The 15,057-nt window shown below is 41.7% G+C and overlaps 1 protein-coding gene across 2 annotated transcripts in view; it reads right to left on the reverse strand.

The window, feature by feature from the left end:
- Positions 1–1,599: 1,599 nt before the first annotated feature.
- Positions 1,600–15,057, reverse strand: part of col5a1 (procollagen, type V, alpha 1) — a 139,482-nt gene continuing 126,024 nt past the window's right edge. The window contains exons 64-66 of one of the 2 annotated variants that reach the window (XM_080419608.1): positions 11,886–11,954; positions 6,066–6,299; positions 1,600–4,387 (exon numbers count right to left, since the gene is read on the reverse strand). In XM_080419608.1, the coding sequence (XP_080275734.1) occupies positions 4,241–4,387; positions 6,066–6,299; positions 11,886–11,954 (450 nt within the window). In that variant the 3' untranslated portion in view covers positions 1,600–4,240. Of the gene's footprint in view, positions 4,388–6,065; positions 6,300–11,885; positions 11,955–12,025; positions 12,095–15,057 lie in introns of both variants that reach the window. The other variant, XM_080419607.1, reaches the window with a different exon arrangement.

Below are 15,057 nucleotides of genomic sequence, written 5' to 3' on the forward strand. Positions count from 1 at the left end.
CGTGCGCACAGACAAACACATACTGGTGTGCATGCACACACACTCACACACACTTACACTCACACACACTTACACACACCTGTAGTGTGCACACACACATGCACGCACACACACACACACACACACACACACACACACACACACACACACACACACACACACACACACACACACACGTGGACACACTCTCACACACCTGTAGTGTGCATGCACGCACACATGACATGCGCGCGCATGCACACACACACACACACACACACACACACACACACACACACACACACACACACAATTATACCAAACGCTGATAACTTACGTCATCTAAATACTACATTCCCTCTTATTAAAAATGCAATTAAAAACAATTCAATTGTTTCACCCCTACCTCAAGAGGGCAGTAGAGAATGACCTTGAAGTAGAGAGAGTAAGTATAGGCCGGTCATATCACTGACCCTCCCTATTCCCCACCACATCAAATCTCTTCTCGGAAAATATCCGATCTACAAGCTCACAACGTGCTTGTAGTTCGGTTATTTTCACGATGTTTATGGAGCCAAGCCTACAATTCCAAGTGCTTGTCAGGGTGGGGGGAGGGGGGTCCCCAGTTCAAATATGATTATTTTGGGGGGTCGCCAGTTCAAGTATGATTATTTTGGGGGGTTCACTGTCTGAAAGGTTTGGCAACCCTCGCCTAATCACTGGATACAGAGGTTGTGTTGTGCACCCGGATATTCAGTCATCCACTCAGTACAGTGCAGTGTGTGTACAGTGATGTTCTGAACCAACCCTCACCACATACATACTGTAAAGTCAGCAAGCTGCTATCATCATGAAAACAAAACTACTGCATGATTTACGGGTCTCCAGAAGGAGGCATACCCGTTCCACGTTCTGGTTCAGTGTCCCATATAATTATGTATAGCTTCATTTGATTGGTTGGCTCGGCTAGCAGCAGTTTTGTACAGGAAACACAACCGACAACTTTATATATGTTCCCCCGTTCAAATCTGCTGCCGAGGCCAATCAAATGAAGCTACAGTATGGGACACTGAACCGGAGCAGGAAACGGTCTATGCCGCCTTCTGGAAACCTGGAGCTACAGTCATGCCCAGAGCCTTTCAGCGCGGGACACCGTCATACCATGAGGTATAATCTTTAGGTTGCAGCCAACAGATACCAAAATGTTGACCACTGACCAAACCATGAGTCTAATAAAATAAGTAAAATAACTACTGCTTTGACGGCAACTAATAACCTTTTGACAATCAATTTTGTCTTCCATTGTGAATGTAAAGAGTGGGGCTTTTACACTTACACTATGGTATAATTTAACATTTATTTTTGTTTTAAATAATACATTAAATATACTACAAATGAACATTGGCTTTGGTAGAGAGTTACAATATCATCATTCTCTCTCCACTTCACAATTATGGACATGACCTTTCATTCATATCTAGCAAAGGATGTATTTTTGATGATTAAAAACGTGGGTTTGGAGATCATGTCATTCTAAAATATAACAAGAGAAAAAGCTTTACAATTTCATGCATACAGATAAGTTTTAATGCTTCAAAAGACATACAAGAGTGGGGGGGCCACAGTAAACTTGAATTTATTGACATAAAAACCAATATATCTTCTATCCTCTCTTATCCTTACACAGGTTTGACAAGACTGCAAAAACAAACAAACAATCAAACAGACAAACATAAAACTACAAAACAAAAACAAAAACAAAAAAAATGGCAGCATCACTGCTGGTTCTGAAAATTTACAAAATTGGTCGTCCTTTTTTTTTTTATTGAGAGCAGAGTGTAAGTTTTTTTGGCATATTGCATCACAATGAAAAAAAACAAAATAAAAGCCGAAGATCTACAAGCATATTGAGTTATCTTAACAGAAACGGTTCAAGTCACACATCTGAAAGGTAAAGATCATAAGCTAACAGCAACAAACTACTTACGGAGGGGCTGTGAAGTTCTGTGGTAGATGCTAGTGGTCACAGGCAGATCGAGTGCATAGTTTGAACCAAGAGGATAACTACATTAAGGGCAATAAAAGTAGACCAACAAATATTTGAAGATCCAAACCGTTATTAATAAACAAGCTTCCATTCTGGCTAATCTTTATGAACTGCCTCTACTTTATAAGCAGCTTTCTTTGTCTTTTTTTTTAATTATTATTGCAGAACATCTAAATCAGAAGGAAATACAAAGCTTTTCAGTTTGTTTTGTTTGTTTCCAAAACTAAAAAACTAGATTCTAAGCCATTGTGGCACTTAAAGCTATATATATATAAAAGAACACCTTTGGTGGGAGGGTTGGTTTCATGAATGAAACTGAAACTTAATTGGCCATGTGCTTTGGGACTACCAAAAGGAGAGATACCATTTTGGTACCACTACAACAGACACTTATCCACCACTCAACACCAGAAAGAAACACAGGTAAAGATTCATGTAAGGCACATTACACCACTCCAACAGTGAGATCCAAATTGCATTGTCTTGGAGCCATGATATGCAAACACAGCAGTGCCATTTTGCTTTTGTTTTCCTGCCCTTATATCTGCAGCCAGAAAATAGTAGCATCACATTCAACAACCACATACAATCTCTTTTTCGTGTTTTTTTTTTTTCCTGAGCACATGCCAAGAATTGTTGTAAGCTTCAGACGCTATTGGATTTGATATTTGTGTGGTCCACAGAAATAGGAAAAAAAAGCTGTATGCAGAAATTATGTACTGATCTAGGAATGGATATGGGGGGGAGGAATGGCATGCAGCAACACCCATTAATATAAATACAGGCGCAACAAAGATTTTCTTGTGTCAGAAGTGATGGTCAATGCCTAATTTATGCTCCGTCGCAAGACGGTGTCATACACCAAAAATCGGCAACACGGCACGCTACCAGCTTGTAGGTCGGCGATTTCCGCCGAGCTTAACGCCGTCATGCGACGAAGTGTCAAATCGGGCTTTCGGGAGCCGAGGGACAAACGGCGACGGTCTGGTATCGCCATGACGATTCTTTCATTCAAACACTAACTTAAGAAAATACATACGGTAGCACCACAGATGAGAGAGAAAATAGCACCTAAATTTCTTTTGTGTTTTCATTTGAAACGTGATCTCCCATTGCATAGTTGGATCGATTTGTTAAGCATTTGAGAAGAACAAAAATAATAATAATCAAAGAAACCGTTAATGTTTATTTAAGTTAATAAAATCTTCAACTGCCACAAAAATTGGGATTCTGTTCAAGAGGACACCAGAGAGGAATGTTTTTTTTTCTTTCTTTCTTTTATGCAAATCATTTGTCACATAGTATCACAGAACTTGTTTGTGTCTTTTATTTCCATTCCATTCTTAAATTACAATAGGGTGTACTCCACACCTGCAACAAGACAGCACTTACTGGGTTTTTTGTATTCTTTTTTTCTTTCCTTTTAAAAAAAATCTTTACAAATGGAATTCCTCACGTTAGATACCTTTCTCTAATTTAGTTGTATTGCAATAACCATAATCATCTCCTACCTCATACTTGAGAACGTCACATGCATGTTTTGAAGCCAAGAACCAATAAAATGTTATCAGGAAGAAGAAAAAAAATATACAGAATGTACTTACAAACACACAAAAAATATTTATATATATTTATATAAAAGCTCCATTCAAGAGAATGGGGAGACAATTATGCACAAAACGAAGCTCCCAAAAACTGAGTGATCAAACAAAACCAATGAGAGAGAGGAAGGTGGAGTAAAAAAGCGATCAAAGCTGAAGACAAAGAAAACAGCTCAATCACATGCTGTCCATGAGATATTTTGAGAACCTTTGGGAACAGGTGCAGTTCTCACGGTGGCCTGCAGGAGGAGGTGGTGGGGGACAGATTGATCTACATCAGTTGAAACGGGGGCCGAGGTGGGTGGGGTTGGTAGGATCGGGTGGGCGTGGTCAGATCGGGTGGTGGGGGGCGTGGTCAGGACGTTTTCAAAACTTGCATGTGATGGAGAAGGCACACTGAGGTTTCAAGGTTGCTTTTTTAAATTACTTTTTCCTTTCCTATTTCATTTCAATGTATGTTGATTTTTTTTGTACTCACACTTGTTGCTCTTGGGAAAAAAATGTTTCTTTTTTTTTCTTTTTTTTTTTACAAATATAAGTCCTATTCCTGTGTTGTTGTGTTTCTGAGAAAACAAAAATATGCTTTTTTCTCCATGTTGTTCAGTAAACAGTCTTAGCCGATGAAACAGACAGGGCCCACTTCGAATCCGAACTTCTGCGTGGCACCGCCAAAATCGTTGAACATGATGTCAACAAATGGCACCTGTTCAACCTTTGGTGTGTTGATCTCAAGTACAGTCTTTTCATAACCCTTTTTCAACTGTTGGAGATAGGGAGAAGAAGAAAAAAAAACAAGCACAGTATGAGAAATAGTTAGTAGATAAAGACATTGGTTGAATTGATACGAAAATGCAAAAGAAAGTACAAAAATATCCTTCTACTTGACTGCCAATGAACACACCAACCCAATCACCGGAGAAAAACACTTGTCATTGTACCTTTCTGCAAACCGCACAGATACGCTGAATCTCGACTTTTCTAGATCGATGCAGATGCCGTGTCAGAAGCTGCGTGAGGCGCACCCAAGAGAAGCACTGGGTGGAGCGGTGCGATATGGCCGAGCTGATGACTCAGCACCATTCAAGTTGCATTTGGTTATATAATTCCTTTGGGTGCTTTTACCTTTTTCTCCCCAATTTATTCGTTATGGCAATTGATTTCTCCCCTCACACATTTCTGAGCGTTGTCAATACTGTTGTTGTAACCTACCGGCTCCCCTGCCAGTGAGGAGCCACCACCGGGAGGACGTAGAGCCTCCGTCCTACTTCTCCCGCCCAATACTCCCTGCTAGCAGGTGCCTCAGCAGCCCGTAGGAGTACTTGTAGTGACAAATATCATACCCTCCACGCCCGACTCCCCCCCCCCCCCCGAACACGGGCTAAATGTGTTCACATAGACGCTCGACAAAGCTGGTTCGAACCCCCAGACTCCGTAGTGGTGGCCAACTAGTTTACCACTGTGCCACCCTAGTGCCCGGAATAGGCTCTATTCTACTTTGAAATGGCATATAGTACTTGACTTATATGTTGACATGGTCCACATCTGGCCAACGTTGATAGTCTTTTTCTTTTTTTTTGGGGCGTTTTCAAATGTCAAATGTCAGCGTATCTTTAAGGGCTGTCATAATCATGACATTTTAGCTGATGATTAACTGTCACACGCGTATACGCATGATTTTGATTGTGTTTCTGGCATTGAACATTGGAACATATACATAAGAGTTACGTTTCTGTTAGCATTTTAGGCTTTTATTTGGATGCATCAACGTGAGTGTTATTTCCCATCCGGCTAGTTAGTCACATAGTCTCTTGTATGAGACTGTGTGGCTTTAGATTAAATAGCATATAGTCACCAGTGGTGGAAAAAGTACTCACATTTGCTACTTAAGTAAAAGTATTAATACTGCAATGTATAAATGCTCTGTTACAAGTAGAAGTCCGGAATTCAAAATTTAAAGTACAGAAGTATTGGTATCAAATTGTACTTAAAGTCCCAAAAGTAAAAGTACTCATTATGCAGAATGTTTCACAAGTTATCAAATGTCTAAAATGTATAAAAAATCTTTTGAAAATAGCAGATCTACAAGCTCACAACACGTCGCATTGCAACGCGTTGTGAGCTTGTAGATCGGCTAATTTCAAATAGCCAACGTTTAAATAGGGCTGTTGAAAAAGTGTTCAAATAATTGTAGTGGAGTAAAAGTACAATATTTGCCTCTAAGATGTAGTGGAGTAGAAGTAAAAGAATCGAAAAATGGAAATACTCCAGTAAAGTAAAAAATCCTCAAAACTGTACTCAAGTGCAGTACTTGAGTAATTATACTTTATTAGTTACTTTACACCACTGATAGTCACTATACGTCATTTACTTTGCCACCCCCTAGATTTTTCTGAAACTACGCCCCTGTACTGCACACACACGCGCGCATGATGACTTACCGCGCAACCGTCAGATATGGCCCTGATGTAGGGGTTGTTATCGTAGGACATCTCCTCGTCGTTGGATCCCAGGAAGCGGATGGCCTTGTCGTGGTTGTCCTGGTCGGCGTCGTGCCAGCCTACCGTCTGGTAGCAGTTGTAGGTCATGTTCTGTCGGGCCGCCGCGCTCAGCAACCGCAGGAAGGTCATCTGGACCACGCCGATGGGGTTGCCCTCAGCGTCCACGTAGGAGAGCTATACGACAAAAAACAAACAAAGATACACACACATATGGACTCTGGAAATCAAACACCATGATGTCAAGAAACAACGTCTTAATGGCTCAATTATGTAGTCTCACATCTGCATTTTGAGTAACAGTAACCCACCATACTGTTTCCTGGAATATAAGTGGCAAGAGGATATTTGGGGATTGTGTAGGTCTTAAACTTCTTTATAATTATGAGATGCTGTCATTTGAACTTTTAAGAGCCTGCTGCTGTTACTGTGAACTTGTTGACGGAGCTTGTTTGACTGACACTGAGATTTTATTACATTTTTCATTTTAAGACTGATCATATTTGGGGTTCCTGGTACTACATTGTGGTCGGGTAGTGCACTGGTCCTCAAAGTGTGGGGACCACCAGGGGGTCCAAATGGACCATTATGGGTCTGTATCTCTGAGAGTGTACAAATGGAGTACAATGGTTCCATTTGTACACTCTCAGAGTTAAATTTACACTCTCAGAGTTAAATTTACCGTGAAGATTTGAGTCTTAAGAGATACAAAAAAAAAAGTGCAATAAAACTGAGGGTCTTTGTAAATTAAAAATGTTAATGTAATGTGATATGTTGTGTGGAACCCCAGAAAGAGTTGCTGCTACAAGCGTAGCAGCAACTGTAATGGAGATCCAAATAAACAATAAACCACAACTACAAGACACTAAGCCAGAGGCAACCCTGAACGTCAATATGAATCCAAATAACACCCCACACCACCACCACCACATATTGATGCTATGCAATGGCGCATGCATCTCTCGGGACCCATTCGGATTCTAATTTGTGCATGGTAATTTTTTGTGCCGTGGGTGGTTTTATATTGCCAGTATTTCTAGGTGATGTCTGATATTGTTGCCTTATTGACAGCAGTATTTCAAGACACGCGCGCCATTAAGCAGCAGAGTGATGTACAGTCACTCACGCCTGTCGTCCGCTCAGTCCTCTCCCGTGGCCCTGGAGGCTAAATTATGAGACAACAGTCACACTTTTTCACACTGACGCCATGGCGGTATATACACGTCGGTCCTAGTAATTCATCACCGTTTTGGTTGATGTTTGGCGTGGTGTGCATTTATGTTTTTGCACAAATGTTTGCGGGGTATAGGTGCGAGGAACGAGCCCGGCCTGTCGTCGTTGTCGTAGGCGGCGGCAAGGGAGTGTGTTTCGCATCATTATTCATAATGCACGGTGCTGGTAAGTGAATACGACGTAATCCCCATTCGTCAAGACAACGAGTCAGGGTAAAACATACATCAAAGGGGAGGTTAAGGAGTCCAGGCTCCTTCGTGTGAAGAGGAGAGGCTTCCTTGGGGTTTGAACTGGCTCGTCGTACGCAGTGAAATCCTGCAGTGTTATTTTGACTGTGAGATTGTGCAGCATCTACAAATGCAACCAGATGGAAACCGTACGCTTGTGTTGCCAGACGGGAAATGTAAAATTGTCGTACCGGAGGCTTGTAAGTGTGAGGTGTGAAATATGTAATTTCACAAATAAATAGCGTGTTTATTGTAAGAAACAACCTTGTTTAAGACTAGGTGACAAATACGCATCGCAGACAACTTACCTTGGACCTTACTCACATAAAAGCCTAAAACTGGACTGGAAAGTCGCGGCCGGTGTTTTCAATGCTCTAGGGTCAGATTTCCGATTTCCTGACTTATTTTGAAAAGCCAAACCGGATCCATGGAATCTAGTACATTCACGCACCTTTTTGTGATATGGTGAAATTATCGTACATTAGGATGGCATTTTTGGCATTATTGATGATACATCGTGCAGAGGGTAAAATTACAGTACAAATATGATAATTATCGTACATCTGGCAACAACACTGCCCGTACGTACGGGGCCATTTGGTTGCATTTGTAGATTCTGTACAATCTCAGAGTTAAATTAACTGTGTGCTCTCACGTACTGTAAGCTTCACTCTGAGAGACACACAGCTCGGCTCTAAAAGAGAGCACAGGGTCTCCTTGGCCCTGGAAGCCTGACTAGATTATTGATGCTGCCTTCAACAATACAACCATAATTACACAACTCATTTCAGCCGCAATTAATAAATGATGTACTGTAAACTATAATTGTGATGTGTGGGCCATTTATGGTAAAACATGCAACAAAATCTAATCATCTTATTGAGAATGATACAGTATGTTATTTTAATTGGCTGCACACTTCTGCCTCCTTTTTGCTTTGTGGCGTGGACCGTTATTTGTACCGTTGTCATTAGGTCTGACACAGCTAATAAAACAATCTTCACGCATCGGTAGAAATAGTCAAACGATATTGGACCTGATCCTGGTGTGTGAAAAATTAATCAATCTGGAGTTATAGGATAATTATGGTATCAGTGACCATAGCATACTGTAGTGAACACGTAAGCATTCTAGAGTTCCCCAATAAAAACAAGTTTTTATGTACATGTGGGTAAACATGTACAATAGACTGTTTTAAATTAGAGCGTGTTTCGAGTGATACTAGAGGTTTGTTATTTGTTTAATTAAGAGTTATCTATTTCCATGTGTTTGTAATGTTTTGTTTGTTTTACACAAAGGATGACTTTGAAAATGACTGCTTTAAGTGCTTAAGGGCTGTGCTCTGGATTTCTTGTCTCATGTTGCTATGAGATGCTATTTTTTGTTAGTTTTTTAAACCTAATAATAATCAATCAATCAATACGGTCGACTGTAATGCTTTCTAATCTAGAAGGATAAGACCCACAGCCTGGCGGGGGGGGGGGGGGGGGGGGGGGGGGGGAGATCCATGATGTTCTGGTTTGATGTTAATGAGTGACAGCGAACCACCAGGAAAAGGGTTTCTGTTTCCATACCAACCAGCGGGGGTCCATTAGCTCCACAAGGCAAGGTCTTTTCTTTGGTTCAGATAAACAGTGACTGACTGAGAGTTTCAAAGCAGGCATGCAACGCAATGCAACGGCGCGCCATGCATGCAGCACACACACAGCACACACACACACATCAACCTCCTCACCATAGAACTCCCTCTGGTCGCTCTCTCACACGTACACTCACAATCACACAATCTTAGACCAATACTCCAACTTGACTATGGCAGAAGAGATGAATCGTCTTCAAAATGTATTTGCTCGAGAATTCAGTGTAAACTGCAAACTTTTAACCACTTTAAACCCTTGCGTCCCCCCATTCGGGGGGCCAGGGGGTCAGCTAAGTTTAAGTGGGCGAATAATTGAACGTACTTTAATACTATACTGTATACAAAGTCAAGCAGGAGTAGCAGCGCTAAGGTCCATTGTAGGAGTAGCCTCGCTCGTCTGGTATATGCATAGGCCAGTGGTTCTCAAAGTGGGGTCCGGGGACCCCCAGGGGTCCTTGAGGGGGGTTGCAGGGGGTCCCCAGCCAATATAAGTTAATTATTGCATCAAAATCAGTTTAACCACCTTTTAAACATATATTTATTTTTAAATCTGTTTTTTTTTTACAAAAAAAATCTTGTATGGGGGTCCTTGGCACAAAGTAATTTTCAGATGGGGGTCCACAGCTAAATGCATACTAATTTCGGGATCAAAAAAGTTTTGATAGCCACTGGCATAGACGTCTGCAGAGAGGTTAGCTACTCCATTGCTCTTTGTCGCCGTCGGGCAGAAACCTCGTATCTCCAAATTTCTACTTTTTTTATGTTTTACTCATCGTAAATTAACGCCCTCCTTCATCAAAGACAAGAGCGTCACACAAAAATGGTGAAAATATCCGATCTACAAGCTCACAACGCGTCGCTGTGCGACGCGTTGTGAGCTTGTAGATGGGCTATTTTCACTATTTTCCTTTTTTTTGTGTAATAATAATTAAAAAGTAACGATTTTTGGACTTATGAGGTTTCCTCCCAGACAGCGTCGACTTGTTCTTAATCCCCCACCACTCCCCACATATCACCATGGAAACCGTTACCTCTTCATCATCACAGCCCGCAAGTCAGCAGTGACTGAGTACCCAGAATGCCCCTGGGTGGTGACTGACTGAGTGCCTGACCTTTTGGTTCATCTCTTTGATTCCACTCCAAAAGATATGAGAGAGAACTGCGTGCGTGGTGTGTGTGTGTGTGTGTGTGTGTGTGTGTGTGTGTGTGTGTGTGTGTGTGTGGTGGAAAAAGTACTTACTAAAGTGGAAGTACAGTAGCAATACCACAGTGTAGAAATACTCTTTTTTATTTTTATGTATTAATTATACAAAGAGTAGAAGTCTGTGAAGTAGTGAAGTAGAAGTACAAAGTATTAAAAAACTCAAGTAAAGTGATAAAGTACCTCAAAGTTGTAGTGCAGTACTTGAGTAAATATAATTAGTAACTTTCCACCACTGTGTGTGTGTGTGTGTGTGTGTGTGTGTGTGTGTGTGTGTGTGTGTGTGTGTGTGTGTGTGTGTGTGTGTGTGTGTGTGTGTGTGTGTGTGTGTGCGTGCACGCGCGCGCCACACGCACGTGCACACAGGAGACACTGTGAGTGTAACTGTAGGGCTTATACTAGTGGAGATGAATTTACATCCTCCCTCTTTAAGATAACTGATTCGCTGGCTATTATCTGCCGACCTCTATAACTCAAGATCGGCCGCCCGTTCCTTGGTATTTTTCACCATATTTGCAAAGGCAGTTATCAGCAGATGTGCCTATTATTCTATGAATCATGTGCGCGAAAATGTCAAGGCACTCAGTCATGTCCAAGTGCTGCTCTCTCACTGTGCCAGAGGTAAGATAGAGTGGATGCTAGTAAACGCTCCACTCTTAACAACTCTTTTCTTTGTTAATCTATCGCCTATACAGGCCAAGTCGCCAGTCTTGCTTCACCACATAAAACTTGGGTCTATATAGTTCCCACCATTAACCTGGCGTCCCTATTTTTTGGGGCATTCCTTTATGGGGCGAACCTTTTCAGATCTACAAGCTCACACAATGCGTCGCGATGGCAGGCTGTCCTGATGACACAAGCCACCATGTGTTTATGTTTACATGTGTTTATGTGACTATATGACTGTATATACTATCCCACTCCAATCTTAACCACACACCTTATGTATAAAGGTATATCATGCACTTTATGCATATAGTTCACACTGCTCGTGTTCATATCTGACCAGTTTTTCTGTCTCTTTCCACCGTTCTCGAAACTGCAATTGATTAATTTTGTTACGACAAAGAATTTCACCCACTTTTTGTTTTGTGATGTGGAAAATAAAGCTCAGCTGAGCTGCGAACACGTTGCGCCGTGAGCTTGTAGACACCTTTATACGACAAAGTATAAAAAATAAGACCTAAGTGAATACATCTGACCTCTGACAGTCTATGTGAGAGAGCATCACCCATGACACGTATTGGACTGAAGGTGAACGCAGCTCATGCCTGGAACGCATGCAAACTGCCATAATAATAATGCAGCATCCAACAAGCCAAAAATGTGCCAGAGAATAATATACATACTCTGGATAAACAGCACCATGAACCATGCAGAACCCGCGGCCCCACAGAACGCCTGGCCCCCCGAGAAAAAGAGCCAGGACTTCCGGTGAGCCGCAGACCAGGGCTAACACTTACCAGGGAACCTCTCTTGTAGTGACTATACCATGAGCCTGGGGTGTCTTTGGGCCATTTTGCCATTTTGCTCTGTAAAATATGAGAGGTGTTCAGGAGGAGAGAAAAGGATGGGGTGAAAGAGGGGGGAGTTCGGGGCTTACCAGTTTACCACGTTTGAATTCACTGAACCAGGACCCAGGGATCTCCTTTACCCAAGATGTGAGTCTAGCCTGGGGGCACGGAGGCGACAGGGAGGAACAGAAACAGCAGTTAAACAAGAACAAACGCCTCTGGTATGAAGAACTGTCGTCGTCGCTGTCGGGGCGGAAACCTTGTATACTGTATTGTCCTAAACACTTACTACAGTATTTCAGAACAAAAAAAAGAAAGAAAAAAGAACCTGTGTTCCAATGTAGTTACCATTTAGTCAAAAGCTCATGTTAACCACTTAAACCCCATATGGGTAACCCAGAGTTCGGATACTAGCGTATTTTCAGTTTTCTGTTATTGTGGGGAAAGCTTTCGACAGATCGACAAGCTCACAACGCGACGCGTTGCATCCCGTTGTGAGCTTGTCGAGCGGCTATTTTCAGCGAAAGCGATGCTGGGGTTTAAGTGGTTAATACTTGTTGTTGGTTAAATGTTTGATAAACCCACAGACACTTTCAAAATTCAAAAAGAAAAAATTAGAAAATAGGCAATGTACAAGCACGTTGTGAGCTTGTAGATCGCCTATTCACACTACTTTTGTGCGACACTCTTGTACGACGAAGTAGACCATTAATTCACCCCCCCCAAAAAAATCTAAAAACACAAAAAGATGAAATATGGAGATACAAGGCTTCCGCCCCGACAGCGATGATATTCCCTAACAGCCTCTTTTTTAATCTCCGTTTCCTTTTCTTTGTCCTTTAGGAAGTCTCCAAGACCTGGAAAAGCATTTAGGTGAGATCAAACAATCCGAGGCGGGATGGAGGGCCTCAGTAAATCACGGCGCTTTGCAGCGTGTAAACATTGGCTCGCTGCTAATTGCTGTTGAAAAATTAATTAGTAACATTATGAATTAATTAAGATGTGATAGCCTTTCGAAGTGGCTGCAGATATCAAAGCCTCGACGTTGGCTGTTTATGAGCATCAGGGCTGTGCAACAGAGATGGGTAGAGTACTGTACTGTACAGTACATACGAACTGTACTCGATTAAGAAAGTGTTACTTAAAATATTATTGACTCCAATTATAGAAGTAAAAGCATCCAAATAATTACTTGAGTTAGAGTGATAAAGTATCTAGGGTAAAGACTACTCAAGTATTGAGTTACTTCATACGATCTGACTTACAGTTTAAATAATAAGAACTTAATTGAAATGTCTAAAATATACATTTTGTATAAGTTCTTATCCAATAGGAATAAACTAAATTATAAACTAAAGTCTCTCTGAGAGAATTAAACAGAACATGCATTCAACTGTAAAGGGAGTAAAAATTAGTAACAAGCTGAAAGTACAGTAAGTAAATGTAACCGAAATGTAACTAGTTCTACCCACCTCTGCAGCCTTGGAGTGTTAACTTTGTTTTGTTCAGAGTTCAGAATTGACCGGTGGACCTCGGCTCTATAACAGCCAGCTCTACCGTGTGAGTATGATTAATTTCCTTATATAATTATATACTGTACAACCATTTGATTTGAGGCTGTCATCATCAATGGCTTAATGAGTTAATTAATATGAGGCCAGAGATCACTGAACGACGGGAGGAAGGAAACACATTAAACACACACACTGCTGCCTTGGAAGTGACCTTCACATGTTGAACAGAACACTAGTACTGTACCGGTTCTCAACATGGACACTTATGGAGAGTACAAATGGAACCAAATGGACCCTTACAGGCCCATTTGGTTCCATTTGTACACTCTCTAAGTTAAATAAAATATCATAACAAGGGGGCCGTGACCTAAAGCGTATCAAAATGGGGTTCCTTGAAAGAATTATGAATTATAATTATAATATACATCATAGTGATTATCTTTAAAGTGCAATGGCAATTTGTTAGAGGCCTGGTTTGTGTAGTTACCTTGCCATGATGGCTCCAAAATATTGGAGAGATATCAGATTCAGATTCGATCGTCGATCAGAAATTGACATTCCAAAAATAGCTCCTCAAACAACTCTCAAAGTCACTCTTTTAGCAACCCGAACCTCTACCAAAGTGTCATCGCCCTGTAAATACATTCCATAGCCAAGCAGCAATTCATCAGTTTTTCTCTCTTTCAGTGTGAGGGTGTCCATAATATGTACAATGTGTTTTTTAATTCATGTCTCAGTTTGCGCGTGCATGTGTGTGTGTGTGTGTGTGTGTGTGTGTGTGTGTGTGTGTGTGTGTGTGTGTGTGTGTGTGTGTGTGTGTACTGTTAGGGGGGAGCCGTGAATGTGCGTTTAATGACTGACATCCCCTCTCCCGCATCCCCTCGTGTTCCATCACAAGCCAGAGTGGCCCATCACTGGCAGGCCTATAAAAAGGTCTGCTTCATTATTCCGAGCTTAAGCAAATTCTCCGTCCTCTGAGGCCCCGGTGAGTGCGATCATTAAAACGGCTGGTAGCGCCGGCCCGCCTTGCTATTACAGATCCCCCCCGACCTGTCAAAAGACAGTGTTTCCAAGGTTTTTAACACTGTGCTCCGCTCCCCGCTCTTCCCCGGCTGCAAACTAATCGCATAACGAGCCAGACAGCTTCTCAAGGTGGCTGTCACCTGCCACCTCCTGCGCCGATAAAGCTCGGTCATCAGTCATCGATGACAGCGTATACCTGAGAAGATGGATTGGAAAAAAAACGGACACACCTCCACAATGTGGACTCGTGCGCTCGTCTCCTCTGTGGTTAGTGAGTGACTGTCAAAACCCAACCTATTAAGAGTCAGGTTATTTGGTAAAATAGCGAAGAACTCAAGAAGAGTCCATTGGGTCCTCCTGGGGACAGGAGGGCTTAATTCATCATCCAAATCTTGGTGATTACAGCACCGTTCGTAATCATCATGGAAGGATGCTAATTATGTTACTATGGCAAATATCACTGTCTCCAGAGGAATGGCTCATTAACATGCACGGCAGCGAGCTATAGGCCTTGCGAAACAAACAAAAAACACACACAATATATCCACTTATATAGAATGTACAACCTGAGTTGTTCAACTTTA

The sequence above is a fragment of the Gymnoscopelus braueri genome (genome assembly GCF_963280865.1).
Source record: "Gymnoscopelus braueri genome assembly, chromosome: 22".
Lineage (NCBI taxonomy): Eukaryota > Metazoa > Chordata > Actinopteri > Myctophiformes > Myctophidae > Gymnoscopelus > Gymnoscopelus braueri.